Source organism: Rhinolophus hipposideros (assembly GCF_964194185.1).
Source record: "Rhinolophus hipposideros genome assembly, chromosome: 7".
NCBI classification, from domain to species: Eukaryota; Metazoa; Chordata; class Mammalia; order Chiroptera; family Rhinolophidae; genus Rhinolophus; species Rhinolophus hipposideros.
In genome coordinates this window covers 91,190,456-91,208,577 of record NC_138053.1, presented here as the reverse complement: position 1 = coordinate 91,208,577, position 18,122 = coordinate 91,190,456, and the positions used below count along the sequence as shown (strand labels likewise).

Here is an 18,122-nt window from a genome sequence, read left to right as displayed (position 1 = left end):
CTGAAATTCTATAATGTTACTAAGCAGTGTTACCTCACCAATTTAATTTAAGAAATTTAAAATGAAAGACTCTGCAGCACGGATGAGGAGGAGGAACTTCGAGGCACGCAGGTTAGTTCAGAGGAGGGCAGGGAGGGGCTGGGTGAAACTGGCCCCAGGGGTTTTGCTGAGGCAGAGCCATGTTATGAATGTTTAAGGAATTAGAGACCTGTGTGTATGACGACAGAATTCCAGGAGGACGGGGGCGGAACTTGCAAGTGACACTGAACCCTGCCAAGCCTGTGTTGTGACCCCACCTCAGTGCTGAAAGGAGCACCCATCCTCTTCATTATGATGAAGCAGGTCCCCAAACAGGGGAGAGGGAGGCTGAGGACACAGAAGCACCCACAGAAGGGACAGCTGCCCATGGGCTGTGGTCCTTTGACTCGAGCAGGGATCACAGACTCTCAGTGGCTCTGAGCCTCGCCACTCTGCTTGTCAGTTTTCTGTAACTCCGAGGTTGGACTCCATATTGCTCCATGCTCCAGGAGGACCCCTGCACCCCTGCCAAGAAACACCACCCAAGGGGCAGAAGGAAGACGGAGCTGACCTCGGAGGAGGGGGGTAAGGGCAGCTGGGGCCAGTGGGTTCTCATTTCCTCTACAGACATCCCCTGGTGGCAGCCTCACCCTTCTTCTGGGTAGGGTTACCCTATGTGCCTGTGGATTGTGGAACCACTATTACATTTAATGAGAATACATTTTACAAACTGAAAAGTGCTCTACAAATGAGAGGTATACACCAGGCAAGAGAAAGGCCAATGTTCCTCTTGTCGCATCCTAAATAAGACTGCCCACTTCTGCTCAACTAAAAATAAAAAAGAAGGGGTTAAGTATTTGTTTTCCATCCCCGGAATCTAAGGCATTTGTATTAAGCTGGTTGATTCTAAAAGTAAAAAGAAATGTACATGGAGGCGTATGTGAGTGCTTGGCTGTAGTATAAATAGTGAGATATCCCTTTGACAATATGGATGTGGTCCAATCACAGAAAATGCTGATCTTCCGAGGACCTGTGGGCCTCTTTCTATTAAACGCTGCGTTTTGCACTATTTTTCAAGAAGATGTCAATGGAATGGAGACACAGGTAAGCCTAAATCAACAGGTACACGTAGGTGTTTTTAAACTTCACTCTCACTAGAAAACACAGCAATAATACATTTAAAAATAGAATTTGAATGCCACTTGAGGACTAATTTGGGAAAAGGAAACATGTTATGTAAGTGTCAGGGCCCTCGGCAATTAATGAGGCATGCAAGACATGGCTGGGTAACAATAAATTACAGGGCAGGGAACAGGAACTTTAAAGTCCAGGTGAGGACGAGAGACGAGGAACTTTAAAGTCCAGGTGAGGACTGATGAGGACGAGAGACGAGAATTTCTCCAGCCATATAGAAATCAGTTATTTTCCATGTGAAACACTGAACACTGCCTCCTACGTTGCATGAGCAGCAGACAGCTCACCGGCACCACACCTCGGATTTCAGCAAGTCACAGGCACCAGCTTCTCACAGGGCTTCTCACGTACATTATCTCCCTCCTACCCCACCCACTCACCACCCCCAGCCCGCTGGCTGTCCTGGGGTCTAGACGCCAGCGGGAACAGGAGTCCACCAGGTAGCTTCCTGCAGGGACATCCAACCCCACGTTCCTCTGTCCCTTGGTTCTTCCACAGCCCACCCAGGAGAATTCACCCCAATCCCACCCGTTAATTCCACCCCAGGAGAGAAAGTTCGCATCCATCCTCCTCTCTTCCAAGTCTTGTCAAGTTATCGCCCCCTGGAAGTGCGTGACACTCCCATTTATGAGTTTTTAAATTACTGTAATCACAGCTGATGAGTCACCGGAATCATGAAGAGGCTTTGACTTGAAATTACCGAAATCTCTAACGCCTGTGGCACCAACCTCCTCCCCTCCAGGGCCATCACCTTCCTTTCACTGTTACTGACCCAACTGTTCTTAAAGGTAAGGAAGACAATATATTTCAAGGTCACTGCTTTCCCCAATTGCTACTAGTCTAACAGCGTGCTTTTCTACTACTCCTCATTGCAGATATGTATTTTAGTAACATTCGGGGTTACGTACCTTCGGTGGAGTGGCCTAGAAACCTAACCACAATTTATAATATTATTTCTATAGGAAAATGTATTTTAAGTGAATTTTATGAATTATAACCAGACTGTAAGCTGTAGACAACACTCAAAAACAAACATAAAGCCATTAAAGAAACCTCTCTAAGGTTAGTCCATTCCCTGCTGTTTGCACAGTAAACATTTAACGTACAGACAGAGCAAACCAGGGAGGCTCATCAAATTCAATTCCAGATGGCGTCTCTCTGCTGTCACCAGGCACCTGGTCCCACTCTAATATCACCCTTAGCAGAGCACGATGATGCAGATGAATTTGCTTTCCCCCAAGTCCTAACAATGTATCCAGTGCCAAATACTCATAAATGTTTTTGAATTTTTCCTATCACTATTTCATTAAGGCAAAGGCTGAAAACTGGCTATATTATAATAAAGCATTTTTACATTTTGAGAGGAAAAAAAATGAACATTCATAGCATTTGCATTTAGGTAAAAACGCGACAATCCTACTTTTACAGAGAATGTACTGGTGTTGCTCAAGAAAAGAGAGGGAGAGGGAGGAAGAGGGAGAGCAGACAATCCAGATTCCAAGAATTTACTGTAGCTTCCACCGTTCTGCATGACTTGTATTCTTTTTCAGGCAAGCAATTTAAAACATTTCCCTAAACCTATTAACAAATGAATATGACTGAAATGGAACCCATTCTCTCCCTGCAAACCAGCTCTTTTCAAATTTGGTGGTGTCACCCTCCGCCCCATCCTCTCCCACCCCATCCAATCAGTGGCCAAATCCATTTGATTCTAGACAGTTTTCTTCTTTCACTCTCCCTCCCCACCCCCAAGCCTAATCTAGAATCTAGGCCACCTCCATCTCTCTGCTGGTCACCACAGTAGCCTCTTAATCGGTTTCAGGGCTTCTGGTCTCACGCCCCTCTAATTCACTAGCCACACTGAAACCAAAATTATCTTTCAAATATGCGAATCCCGGCACATCACGCCCCTTCTACGAACCTGTCAAAGCTCCCCACTGCTCTCAAGATCCAGGCCAAACTCCTTACCCTGACTGAGTGGGCCCTTTCTGGTCTCAGTTCTGCTCACCCTACCATCCTGCCCTCCTAGGTCTCAGGCCTTGGCTTGAACCGAAAGCTTCCTTGGCCCTTAGAACGGGTTAAAGGTCCATAAATCTTTAACCCTCTGTTGAGATAAACCCTGTGCTTCCTCTATCTCAGACCTGATCTCATTCTTTGGTAAGTGCCTGCCTGGCTGCTTGAGGTTCTAGATAAATCTCTGTGCCAGCAAGGACTGTGAGTGTCAGTCCTTTTCCCTCTACTACCTTAAGTGACTAGCACTGTAGCTGGGACACAGCAGGTGTCCAAGAAACATTTGTTAAGCCAACTCATTCATGAAGACTCTCTTGCCCTCTGCATCCCATATTCCCTATTGTAATAGTGAAAACACTCCAAATCAGGATATTAGTACCTGGGAAGTGAGTTAATAACTTTCAGCTCATCAAGCAGCCAGCACACTTTGTTTCGAACACTGTAGTGTGTCATTGCCATGATTGTCAACAAAATTGAGAAAAGCTTGGTCCCATGCGTATGTCTAGATTAGAGAAAGGGTCAAGGCATATGTAACCACTCTCCTTCAAACCCGTGTCAAACAGCAGCCTATAATTAAAAGACAATTAAATTTAACCCATCATGTCAAAAAGCACATGTTACCTAAATCCAAGTAACTCAATTAAAAACAAACAAAAAAAACCAGTACTGAACAAGTCCAGCCTTAAATGTCTTTCCCATAAAGTGCAACAACAACAACAAAACAACAAACAAATAAACAAGCAAGAAAACCACCAGCAGCAGTATTGCTGGGACACATGTTGTAAAATCCAAGTGTTTCTAGCAGCTGCTCTCCAGCATGCTTCGGTTTGCCCCAACCCAGCAGGTTCTAGTTTAAGAAATCCCTTAATGTAAGTCACTGAATCAATGCAAAGCAAGAAAAGTCAGCTAATCCAAAATGTATACAAATAAACAGGTGTAGCAGAAGCATACCTAGCTCACAGTCTTACGTGTTATCTTATACATGTGCAGCACTGCATACTTTTCAAAGCAGTCTCTGGCCTACTCCTCCAAAAGAAGGTGTGGAAGTCCTTTATCCTCTTGGCACTTGGGAAAGCTGAAGTCCGTAGAGGTCAAGTTCTTTGCTCAAGGTCATAGAGCCAGTGGGCATAGGGACAGAGATGAAATCCAGGGGTCCTGCCACTCCGGGGATCCACCTAAGGAGTGGGTGTTTTTTCTCTTCAGCATGCTGTGGTCAGCTTGCACCCCTGCTAGAAACCATAAAGGAAAAGCCACAGGAACCCAGTACACCTCTGAAGGAGCAGGAAGCTTTTCCTCTCTACCTCTACTCCAGCCCCTTTCCTTCTAGGTAGTCTCTAAATAACAAGGAGACCAGATTAAATGAAGGAGGCCATGGTCAGGGTGGTAGAAAAGACAGAAGAACATTTTCTCTCCTGTTTTCCCTGAACGTCACTAGCTCTGCATTTCCCAAGAACACAGTCAACCGCAAACAGCCTCGTATGAGATTCTAAGCCTGAGCCATCAGTCGGAGGAGCTTGGCTGCTCCAGAGAGGCTGAATGACCTGGCATAGCTCTTCAGTCTGTTCACCTTTAGAGTGGGGAAGGGGACTCAACTCCCCAGGTTCAAGTTCTTTGCTCAAGCCCACGGAGGTCAAGGCCTTGTGCCTAGAGCAGGGTCCAGCACCGAGGAAGGTCAATACATTTTTTCTTCTCCCACATGTCCACTGGGAAGTTTGGGAAGCAAATTCTTGGGCATCACTGAACTCAACAACAACAAAAAAGCACTTTTCAATCATTTGAAAGAGTTCAGCTCCATGTGGCTTTGACAGAACTAGAATGCAGATTCCGGGTGGCAGAAGTCACTGGACAGTTAACGAGCATCAAGGGACGGAATGCCCGCTATGGGCCAGGGACAGAGACACATCCAAGGTGGTGCCTGTGGGGTCATGGGAACAACATTCTCCGGAAGTGTGGGGCCACACAGCAGGAGCCCCCGTAAAGGAGCACATGTGAGGGAATGTTTCCAGTGTTCATCCAAAGAAGTCCGCAGATATGTACAAAGATTTCTGCACAAAACTCTTTCAGAGCATTATTTGTAACGAAATGAAACAGAAACCACTGAACAGCTAACCACAGAGAATGAGATAATTATGGTATAGCCATGGGAGAGCATGCTCGGAAGCCATTCCTCATCACGTTCTAGAACAATACTTAAAGTCGAGGGAAAAAAAAACTATGATACCAAATGGAAAGAGGTTACAATTTTGTTTTAAAATATATGCACAGAGAAGCGATGAGAAGAACACGCACTAACATGAGATAGAGAGTTACCTTTCGGTGAATTTTGCACACAATTCTTATTTTCTTCTAGATACTTTTACTTCTTTTCCTTCTTTTTACAATGAAAATGAATTATAACTAGAATAAAATCAATAAATCTTTTTTTGTTTTTAAAGAGAGAACCTCTTCAAAAGCCACAGACTATCCCGGTAGCTTATGAGTTAATTTTTGAAACTTAAAAATTTTGATAAACTATTCATAACATAAACATAAAATTTATCGTTTTAGCCACTTTGAAGTGTAGAGTTCAGTGGAATTAAGTGCATTCACATTATTGTGCAACCATTGCCATGCTTCTCCAGAACTTTGTCATCCCAAACTGAAACTCTATACCCATTAACTCCCCATTTCTTCCACCCGCTAAACCCTAGTAAGTAATATTCCACTTCCTGTCTCTATGAGTTTGACTATTGTCGGTACATCATTTAAGTGGAAGCAATAGTTGTCCTTCTGTGTCTGGCTTACTGTACTCAATCATCAAGGTTTATCTATGTTGTCGCATACATCACAATTTCACTCCTTTTTAAGGCTAAATAAGGAGACATAAGTCTATTGTGTGTATGTACCACATTTTGCTTTACGACGTTAGCTTTCTAAGCAGACTTTAATGTTTAAGCATGTCTGAACTTCAAAATGATCACCAGTTCATATAACTGAAGGATGTATATCAATTAAAGAATTAAAACAAACCAAATAGTACAATTTTAGGGCAAAAGTTATTTGACACAGAAAACCACTCTCCCCCTGCCTTAAATCCACTAAAATTCACAACAATGAGCCATACATTGCGACAGGAATAAATAACAGTGCTACACTCTAAAATAACAATGAGTGGCCCCAAACTCAGTCATCATGCATGCCATTTTGTACGAGCAATTACAGAGGCTCACTGCAGCACTCAGAACAGTGGCTATCTGTGGGGAGGGACCCAGGGAACCTTCTGGGCCGATGAAAATGTTCCATACGTCGGAGTGTGGGTTATATACAGGTAGGCATTTGTCATTTGTCAAAACTCATGCACCTGCACACATAAAATGTGTACATTTCACTGTATGTAAATTATGTTTTGATTTCTCAAAAGGAAAGAAAAACAGGCTCACCAGCCCCGTCCTTTGAAAAAAGGTACGTGAAGCCTAAAAGAAATTGGAGTAAATAAGAATTTTAGAAAAACAAAGATGGTCTGGAGTTCAGCTGCTGACCTCACTGCCACCGTCGCTTAAAAGGTCCTAAAGCGTCTGTACTGTTCCCAGAGCTGAGAACCAGCTCCTTTCTCCTGGCTGCGGAAAACTCGGGTTTGTCTTGGGAAGTCTGCTGATCACACGGGAGGTTAACAGCAGACCGTGCCAGGAACCTGCCCAAGTTTGGGAAACAGCCCAACAGGTGTGAGGCCCAGGTGGTGAAACACCCAAAGGTGTGCAGCTCTGTGTGGGAGCAGAAAGCAGGTACACCCTGACTGCAGGTGGGACTCCAGGTGAGGCAACACTGCCCCTGAAAAGGGAGGGGTGAGAACCATAACCGTCCCAAAGGTAACAGAAGGTCTCAGAGAGCGTGAGGGAACCATGTCTGCGCAGGGAGTCTGGCGCTGACAGGAGACCCTTGGACTCCCGTATTTTCGGACCAGGCTGGCTGCAAGGTAGCTTATGGATGGTTCCGGCACTGGACTTGGCCAGAATCCTGAAGAGGTGAAAGTCACCTCTTTCTTCTTTAGGTGGTTATTTGTTACTCTCCTCTGCGCAGCCAGTCTTTCTAAAATGTCAAGTTTAGGCCACACATCTGTGGGAGGCCGCATGGTGAATTTCCTGCCAAACCATTTAAAGCACTCAGACAATTTTTCCTTTTTTTTTGACTCTGCTGTTTTAGATTCTCCACAGTACGATTGTCCCTCTATTAAAATGCATGACCTGGTGGCCAACAGATCTCCGGTTGTTTATGGAACAACCGTCTGTGTTGAAGAGCATACAAACTTCTTATCAGTCTAAAAGGAAGCTTTGAAAGCATAAAGGGCCATACCTAAGCCAAACGGCCAATTGGAAGATGACAGTCAGAGACTCATGTATTTTCTCAGACTTAATGTCATATTTTTAAAAACCAGAGCAGGGATTCTGACATGCTTACTGAGGTGGACTCTTTATCATTTCGTGAAGACAATAACCCGGAGTGACTCGATCCATCCTAGGCCTCTTTGGGTCTCTCACAAAATAAGCAACCTTTACTTCTACGGCCTCCAAAGATTACAACTACAAAACCTTCACTTTGCCTCCTCTCCTTGGCTCACCTGGCTCCTAGGAAAAGTCTTATTCCCCTGCTGGTAGACATTCTGCTTTTCAGCCATTTAATGCCACTCACTGCCCGGAGGAGCCTCACCTTTAGTCACCTTTGAGGTTCTTATCCAGGGATTCCCACTTTGGCTTTTAATTTCCTCCCAGTCTCCAGTTAGAGGCACCACGGCCAGCGTCACCTCCATCCAGGTGGGAGGACGGATGACAGGCACACTGCAGGAAGTGTGCTGGGAACGTGGGTCTGGAGACGTGTGGGGCTGCCTCTTGCCTCCTCATGCTCAAGGATAAGAAGCACACACATAAGAAGGGGCGACCGGTTGGCTCAGTTGGTTGGAGTGCAGTGCTCATAACACCAAGGTCGCTGGTTCGATTCCCACATGGGCCAGTGAGCTGTGCCCTCCACAACTAGATTGGAAACAACGACTTGACTTGGAGCTGAGCCCCCAGAGCCTCTGAAGTTGGGGACAGAGATGCGGCTCATGTTAATAAGAGGATTGCTAATTCATACCAACATACCTATCTTTACAGGCAGCAATCCTCTAACAGTGTCAAAGGTGTCTGACTCATCAAAAGCCTTATTCATCTAGTCACATCAAAATATCATTAAAATATCTAAACTCCAGCTAGGACCTGCGAGCTCACTTAAACCAAAATGTACTGCCCCAACTAGAAAGAAAGTTGGTCCATCTGTACGTATAGACCCCGTAGCACTTCCTGAACATATGAGCTGTTTTTTGATAAGTCTTTATCTAGGTGAATAAATACCCCCTTTGACCAGACAAATAACCAGTTATTTCCCTTTCCAGGATGGACTTTGAAAACACTTTTCGTCGGAAGAAGGAACCCTATAGAACCAGAAAGTTGTGATGCGTAAGTCTTCCAGTTGACAAAGAAAACTGTCATCTTTGTCATTTTAAGCTCATTTTGTTCTCAGCACTGAGAGTGGTCTTTGGTTATTGGAAGAGCAGCTGAATGATTTTAAAACCATGGAAATACTAAAAATAAAACAACCGAAAACAAAACCTGGGTTTGTGCGGCTTAATACAAAGCCTGCCAATTTACCTGTCTTGTAACTATCTTCATCTTCTCAGATGGGTGCTACCCACTTTGATGACGAGACCATCTAGGGAGAAGAAAGCAGGGGGCTACGACCTCCAGATGAAAACTATGTCTAAACAGTTTGCTGTTTCATTGCCATCACCAGAAACCTACTGCAAATACTGAGCACCTCGCCGTACGACATCATAAACGCACGGTGCAATTAGACATTCTGCTCTGTGCTGCGCTGACTGCAAAAGCGTTTCGTGGATGGTTTCTTAACCAGGATCCAAGCAATTTGAGGGCAGGTGGTGTGTCAAATATGGCTACACTTCTCTTGTTCTAAGGTCACGTCACTGGCATTGACTCTAGAATCTCTAGAACAGAAACAAAATCAGCACAGAGCAGGAAAGCAAGTGTACCAAAGTGTAAATGCTTTTTCCTGAAGGAGGCCTCCAAAATTATTTACTCTTCATTTTTCATGGAAGTCTAATTTTAGTTTCTCGAGGCTCAAAGCAGATCCAAAGCAGAAAATTAAAAAGCCAGTAGTCAATACATATTCACTATCTTTATTATTTTATTTTATTGGTTAGTGCCAAACTCTTTGTTAAGTATTTTGAATACCACCTGTCAGTGGATAGCCATGATTGCCCGGCACAACCATGGACATTCACAAGCCACTAAAAAATATTACATGTTGCATATTATATTTATTCAATAAGGTACAGAGATGTGCAATATAGATTACCAGTGATAATCATTCTCATACTAAAAAAAAAAAAAGAAAAGGAAAACGAATAATTTGCATTTTAAAGGATAAGCTTAAGTTATGAAGACAATGCACTCATGTAGGCAGCTATTATCCACAACAACGGCATAAAATAGGGTTTTGTTTTGTTTGTTTTTAATTTCTAATTCATCTCCACAGCAACTAATAGAGTCACAGATGTTAAAAAAAAGAATACCAGATTGATTTCTGAAATGCAGACATCATCCCAGCCACTTTGGCATACCAGCAGTTTAGTGAGGCTTATTTATTCCAACACATAGGCCCTTAAAAGAATGGATCGTCCATCCACGATCTTTTATCCTACCATCCCAACATGTGTCAAATCACTCAAGGGAGAGTGGAAAGACATGGTAACCAAACTACATACCACTAATACAAAACTGAGCCTGTCGCATCTAAAAAGTGCAGCAGCAGCATAAATGATATTACCCAGTTACTTTAAAAACTGCTTGTAAAGAATTTGATGTTCCTAGAAAGAGATTTTGATATTGTCTTGATGAAGTATTTCATTATCTCTTGAAGGATATGCTTGGAAAGAAGTATTCTGAGAAAGTGGCAGTTATGTTGGTCATCCAACCACCTCAATAAATAGGTGAGAAAACAAACTAACCACAGGATTATACCTTTGTGGCTCCAGGAACAATCTGCTTTCACTGAAAGGGAGGACCGTTAAACGTAGATGTACATCGAAGGAGAACTGGGAAACACGGTGGAGAAGCGAGTATCATTTGCACTAAGAAGGTCCTTAACTAAACATGGGCTGTGAGAAAAGAGTGACGTCATTTTCCATGTATGAATGAAACTGAAATAGGCATTAAGTTATGCCAGGAAAGCACAAGGCAGTCAGAGAATACACATTCTCTACATACTACAAAGGATACCCACTGAAACTTTATATTGCAGCAGACAAACAAAAACCGCAGCATTTAAACAATAGGGGAATATACAGCAAAGGGAATTACAGCATGCTTATGTAAGCAAATATTATACTATTTACAATCACAAGACACTTTTAAGTGATATGGGAAAATGCTTTCCTGGTCTGTGAAATGTATATATTCATACTTGGAGAAATAGAGAGACAGAGCCTCAATTATGTTATGTTGGGGGGAAAAAAATTGGCAGGAGACACCCAAAATGTTAAAGGAGTTTTTCTTCAGAGTGGAATTATAGGTATTTTTATTTTTCCTCCATTTTTAATACTTAACCAAACTTTAAACAGTTAGCATATATTACACTTTTGTAATTAGAAAAAAATAAACACTATTCTGAAATCTATTTCATTAATATAGACTAGATTGGAGAGGGAAAAGTTTCCCCCTTACAGTTACTTAGACACTTAGCTTGGAATTTACATTTCTGTCTTTAAGTACTTAGGAAAGTGAAACATACAAGGGACACTTTCATTATTACCTAAGGCAAGCTCTTCCAGGTCTTAGTGACCTTGGATGAAGAGTCCCTTCCCAGTAGTGACCAGTGTCATACACTAAATGCACCCTTTTAAATTCCTGCACCTCCTAGTCTAATGGAGACCTTTTCGGTGGTGGTGGTGGTGGGGTGTTGTTTCTCTACTTAGTTGACAGGAAGAACATTTATGAAGCTATTTTTCTTGGGTTTCCCTTTTTTTTTTCATTTTATGATGTTAATAATTTGAGACACTTTGCTACTGTGAAAGCCTAACAGTAGGTTTCCTAGGTTAGAAAGCAGGACTAGACAAACATTTTAACATTCCTATTACACATCTTACTCCTGTCATTGTAACAATCCATACAGGAAACTTTTCGCTCACAGATAAAGATCTGGGGGTCACTGAATTAGCATGTTGGACCCAACCAAACTCAGGGAGTCACACAAGGCAATCTGAAAATATCATCTGAGTGTAAGAAAGAGGACTGGCTGGCAGGGCAGAAGTCATTTCTTCCCACGTGACAACTTCAACTTTCTTTGATCTTTCAAAGAAAGGCCTTATAGCAAAGTTGTCCTTAACATTTTAAGTGTCACTAAGTACCTTAAAAAAAGTTCACTGCTTTATTCTACAGAATTTGGTGAACTTGGCTTTTAGGTAATTTAGAGACTTTCTACCAAGTTTAGTTTTAAGCAGAAATAACAACCCTTGGAACATGGTGAGATCAAATGGACGTTTGCAGATACTTCTGAAGAAACACATTGTTCAAAATGTATCTTCACATCCTCCTTCTTTCCTTAGCAATCTAGATTGCTCTCATGATAAAGACTAAGTGATTTCTAAATAACTTTATTGTGATGTATCAATAATTTCTTATCTTGTTTCCTCCCCTTGACCAAAGGCAATGCCAACCTCGTCAAAATAAGATGTAGCGTTGATTTAATTCATTACCTGGATACTTTGGCTCTTCTTAACTTGAACTTCTCGGTTACAATCTCCCTTTCCTGGGAGCCTTTGTTATGATTGCCCTACATCTGTTGAAGCTTTAAAATTCAAAATATGACAGCTAAGATGAAATTTAAACCTAGGCTGGAAATCAGGAAAGCTAGAACTTATTCCTAAGTTTCTGAGGACTCCTGGGCAGATGTCAGAGTGTGAGTTTCCCTAGAGGAGGCAGAGAGCAGAATGGCAAAGGGCCAGGCAGATATGGGCACGAGCCCTGGCTCTGGCCAGTGCAGCCTGTGTAACCGTGAGCAAGTCACTTAACATGCCTAGGCCTCTCATTCTTTCCTCACGTACAACGTGTGTGCAGATGTTATAAGCACATACGAAGCGTTCAAAGAATGGAAGCAATGAATACTTTTGATTTTCAATCTGTAAAAATAGAGATAAAATGATAATCCTAAATATACTGTAATTATCATAAAATGTTCTATGCAACTCTCAGGTTCTACAAACAATATTTTTAGTTTTTGCAATAATGGATACATTCTCATTCTTTTCTATGGGGCCTGTGCTTAATATTAAAAAGCAGGTCATTCTCTTCCATATGGTTATTTTGGTCAGTGCATAATTCAACCCTCCCCACCCACCCCCCAACCCCCACTCCCAATGACTGCCATCGTCAAAACTGAAAAATGTGATACTAGGCTTCGCTAGTCTCATTAGAATAAACACACCATAATATTTGGGTTTCCTCCCTGAGTTATGAAATTACAGGGACATCTATATATAAGGTAATGGTCTTGGAGACCATCAGGAGACTCTGGAGGAATTGTTACAGGCTTCTTCATGCCCCTCTCCACTCATGCACTAATAGTTCTGAGATAATTCATGTGTAATTCTTACACACAGTCACATATGTGTGCTTATTCAAATTTCAGTAGAATCTTATAGATAGCTGGATTTCCATTTTAAGTTTGTCCACATTTTCTATTGAAACCACAAAATGAGATGTTTATTATCATTAAAAGAACCCTCATCTAAGAAACATTTAAAATGATTTTACTATCTTTTTGTTCTTGACAAGTCCGAGGCTTAAAAGCTAATGAGATGTTTTATTCTTTAATTTTGCATTTCTTGATCACCTCAAAAGCATGAGAACCAGGGCCTGCTTTGACCTCTGCATCCCCATGTCACTTCTGTACTTTAGGATTAGTAAATTACCTAAATATGAATCATTGTTCACTCAGGGCGAAGTATCAGACACCTGCCCACTCGGAAAGAAGAATGGCGGAGATCTGTATGTGTCTATCTGTCTAGAACTTGGCAAAAATTCATGTCAAGAAGCTGCCTATTTTCAAAAGTCTAACACAGTAGACATACTTCTGCAAATAGGTCCATTTCTCTTCCTCTTTATTATAATTTGAAGCAGTTGAGATAACATGCTCTTCTCTTCATTACCCACATATACCACCTCACTCCTTCATTCACACTGTAATTCTTTCCCTTCAGTTTAATAGTAACAAAAAAGTAAATTCTGTTCTTCTCACTTTGTACATTTTGCAAAACAATTATCATCGGATACCAGAAGGCACAGCAAGGTTTTTGGAAACCTCTCAATTTCTTTCCCCCATCTCTCTACCCCTAACTCTGATGAAATATCTCCACCTCCAGGCAGCCTATAACCACATAAATACACTGGAATTGAAGGGGTAAGGACCTGAAACAACACTTGTTGATAAAACTTGCTTCTGTGCAAAAAGATAACTCTTCTAGACGTTACTTATGTCAACTATGATAATGACGTTAGGAATGCTTTAAAGATGAGTTTGAATTATTAGACTCACTAGGATAAACCATCTGTATAGTTGTCTCTTATGTCTAGTCTCCCTTTTGTAACCTCAGGAGATCCTTTACCTTACACTAAAATTAAATCCTCAGCTATATCAGCCTTGTGTTAAATCAAGACAAAGACGAGACAATAGTATGGTATGCTTCGGTCATTTAATTATGACAAGGAATACTTTTATTTCTTCCAGTAATCCCTATATAATACACACACACACACACACACACACTCTACAGTTAAGGGAGAAGTGACCAGGTGAGCAGACTGGGCTGCCAACCTTTGGGGCAGCTCCAAGAAAAGAAGCCTTAAAATAGTAAAAGGGTCAGGTGAATATACAGCACTTGACTCAACTGAAATGTGCAATGTAGTGAATTCAGGTCTAAAAACCTTTCCACAGATTATAGGAAATGCCCAAAGTCACTAGTTAATTATGCAAGAAGGGAAGGTGGGCAGGAAGGAGGTGGATCAGAGAAGCCCTTGGGGACCCGGTTGAGGCACTATCAGGGCACAGTGACAACAGAAAAGATATACTAGTTAATCAAAGGAAATTAGTTGGCTTCCAGCCAAAGGTCTCTAGAGACTGTGCTACACTGTAGACACTTATCTGCAATAAAATTCCAAGTAAAAAGTAGCTTACAATGTGGGCTAAGTATCAGCAGGCTTTATTGAGTTACAATCAATCAGAAGTTCTGAGCACAGGGAGACAAATCCAAGCAGATATTCACCAAATGGACGCGTCAAACAGCATTTCCCTTCTGAAAAACTGTTTTTTAAACTACTAGTGCATCAAAATGGGCGCTTTTTAAAAAAAAAAAAATAGAGACATCCTTTGAAGTCTCCTGCCTTAAAGGAAAAGAAAAGAAATCAGGTGCTGCAGCAGTACCCCAATGTTGCTCATTACCCACCCAGGCAAGTTCCAACACCTGCGCGTCAAGGTGCCATCCTACATCCACCCCCCTCTTCTTCCTGGCCTTAAAATGCAACTGCATCCTACTGGGGGCCCTGCGAAAACGGTCCCCACAGGCTGAGTGCTGAGCACCAATGCCCCGCTGCTGGACAGTCTGCAGCGCCAGATTTGCAATGACGCCACATGGAGACAAACGGGCAAAACATGAAAAAGAAATAGGGACGAGAAGGCAACGAACATAAATGTACTGCTCCTTTTAGTGGTCCAAGGGAAAAAAAAAAACACACCCACAAAACCCCCCAAACTATACATAGTCAATGGTCGCTTATCAGGACACGCTGGGGACACCCCGAATCTATCCGTGGGCTGGAAAAAAAAAATTAGAAGTACTTTGGAAATCAACTTGGACACCTTCGAATACAGAATTTCCCCATCATCATCATCACTACCAACACCGATAAATAAATAATAATAAAAAAAAACACAGCACTTGAACTCAGAAACTCCATTTACATTTGACTTACAGACCTGGGGTTTACATAATCACAAATTACATAATACTCCCGCGGTGCACTAAACGCCCTTCTATAGGTGAATCTCCAAACCCTCTGGTCTCTTAACCTTTTCCAGAGAGAGCTGGAAAACTCTGCTGAATAATTGGAGGGGAGAAGGGAATGGAGAGCTGGAAAAGTCCTCCTTGACAAGCTGCAGACCCAGCCAGAGGTTCCAGGATGAAAAGGCGCTGGGAGCAGGTGACTGGCCGCCGTCTGCCCCCACCCCTGGGCGCTGGGGCGCCTCGGGCCGAGGCCGAGCGAGCGGGCGCGGGGCGCGGGGCGCGGCGGGGGCTTACCTGCTCCCCGAAGTCTATGGCTATGTTGGTGATGCCCAGCGGCACCAGGAACCGGATCAGCGGCCAGTAGTGCGTGAGCGCCGGGAATTTCACCATAGTCCCCGTCGTGGGCTGACCCCACACACATCGGCCGCTGCGAGGGGACTGTGCCGGCGGCGCGGGGCGAGCGGACCGAGCCGAGCGGGGCGCGGGCGGGCGGAGGCCGGCTCCGGCGGGGCCTCGTCGCGGGGGCGGCGGCGCCCGGTCCGAGCGCGGCGGCTCTAGCAGGCGATCCGCCAGCCCAAGTCCATCCCTGCTGCCCTCCCACACAACAAAGATCTGCCGGGAAAAAAAAGAGGAGGGACGGCGGCGGCGGCGGCGGCGGCGGCAGAGGGTTCCGCTGACAGCGGCTCCATTATAAGCGCTCGGGAGCCCGGAAATAAATAAATAACCACGCGCACGAGGCGCCGCTGCCGCCGCCGCCGCCGCCTTGCGGAGGAAATCGGGGCGGGCGCGGAGGCGCGGAGGCGCGGGGCAGCCCGGGGGCGGGCGGGGCGGGGGCGGGGGGGGGCCGGGCCCGGGGAGGGGGTTGGGGGACCGGGCCCGGGGGGGGGGCGGGGGCGGGCCCGGGGGGGGTTGGGGGACCGGGCCCGGGGGGGGGGCGGGGGCGGGCCCGGGGGGGGGTTGGGGGACCGGGCCCGGGGGGGCGGGGGGCCGGGCCCGGGGGGGGAGCGGGGGCGGGCCCGGGGGGGGGTGGGGGACCGGGACCGGGGGGAGGGGCGGGGGGCCGGGCCCGGGGGGGGGGGCGGCGCGCTCCTCCCCCGCCGCTGCCGGCGCTCGCCGCGGCCGAGGGGGGCGCTGCGCACCACGGCCCGCGCGTCCGGGGCGCGGGGGGGCTGGCGGCGGTCCCCGGCCCGGCCGGACCCTGGGCGACGGCGCGCGGCCCGGGCCCGAGGGCGCGGCACAGGGACCTTGGGCCGCGGGGGCGCTGGGCGGCCTGGAGGCCCCGGGGGAGGCCGAGCTCGGCGGCGGTGGCCGGGGCTGCAGTCCCCGCGCCGTCCCGGGAGGGGCCGCGGCGTGGGGGAGACTGGCAGCCGGGGCCGGCGACGTCAGGGCGGACGCGCGAGGAGCGATCGGGACGCGCTGGCGCGGACCTGCTTCCCTCGGTGGCCGCCGCAAGGCGGGGGGACGCGCGGAGGAGGCCGCTCCCGGCCGGGGCCCGGGTCCGCTTCGGGCCCACCCGGGGAGCTAGGGCCCCGGGGAGAAATGGAGGTGCCGCCTTGGGCGGCCGCGAGAGACCGAGAAAGGTCGCCGCGAACCGAGCATCTATCTCAGGGTGTCCAGGGGCCACGGGGAACCGCGCGCCCGGGGGAAATGCGCAGAGGGCCGCAGGGGCCGGTCCCTGCAGGCGCCCAGGCCGGGCCGGCCTCCCTTAGGGGCGCTCAGACCTGCCTCCTGCACGGTTTGCAAACAGTGAGCCGAGATGCTCCTCCACGCAGCCCTGTTGTAAGAAAACAAAACGACACAAAAACAGCTCGGAAAGTATGTTTCTTTGAAATAAACAAAAGAAAGAAAATCTGTTTTATAATACTGTGCCCCAGTGATTGCAGGTTAAATAAAAGCTGTGCTGAATGTTTCACCTAAAACTTCACAACAGTGTGACAGCGAAGCCAGCATCCACCTCTGCACCCAACGCACTGTGTCCAGAGGGTTGAGGCCCTGGTGAACGCAAAGCACCTCCGAAGGCCCACGGTACCTGGATAGTCTCCGCACCTTCCCGCTCAGTTTTGCCCTGAACCAAAACCTCTCTAAAAAAATAGAATCTATTAAAAGGAGAGAGGGAAAGGGCTTCGTGCATGGCCGGAGTGATGCCTGTATGACGTGGGCAGTCGTCACCAAGGTCCTGGCACTTAGAAGGACCTGTGTTTGGTTTAGTACTCTGCTGTTGCCCTCCAAAAATTCGTCAATTTTGAAGAAGGGGAGGGGCAAATTGCTTCTATTGTTTTGTACTCCCCACCCCCACCACAAGCATCTTTTAAAGTTTAACATAATGAATTAAAATAATTTATTTAAAGTAATCTTGCACCTAGGAATGAGCTCGTAACCTCACGTTTTACTTTTGTAAAGCTTGTGTTAATAGTGAGCTTGAGACCTCAATCTCCTGATTTCAGATATTTCACAATTATTTGAAAGTATTAAATGTTTCCCATATTTTATGCCCTTTAAGAGACCTTTCTAAATTCCATACAGTGTGAACAAGGCCTTGAGAAATAGGAAGCTAATTACCCTTGTAGCTCTGAGGCAATCTCAAATTACATCCCCTATAATTAAAATGAAATTTTAATATTTATTGTGTGAAATGTGTCAAATAATATTATTTAAAACACTTCTCAGCAAAACAGGAAGTTGTTGTGTACAGGACTCCTCCATAGCAAATCCTGAAAGGTATATTTTAATATAGTCCAATCTTATTTTAAATGTACTCAGAGAGCTTGTTATTTAAAGAATTCTCTTCCAAGGAGTTCTTTTCTTATCACCTTAT

General features: G+C 45.3%; 1 protein-coding gene across 2 annotated transcripts in view; it reads right to left on the bottom strand.

Annotated features, from left to right (window-relative positions):
- ANKH (ANKH inorganic pyrophosphate transport regulator) overlaps nucleotides 1–16,089 on the bottom strand; it is a 125,845-nt gene extending 109,756 nt beyond the window's left edge. The window contains exon 1 of one of the 2 annotated variants that reach the window (XM_081054005.1): nucleotides 15,602–16,089. In XM_081054005.1, coding sequence (XP_080910131.1) covers nucleotides 15,602–15,697 — 96 coding nt within the window. In that variant the 5' untranslated portion in view covers nucleotides 15,698–16,089. The remainder of the gene's footprint in view (nucleotides 1–15,601) is intronic. The other variant, XM_081054006.1, reaches the window with a different exon arrangement.
- Nucleotides 16,090–18,122: the final 2,033 nt, after the last annotated feature.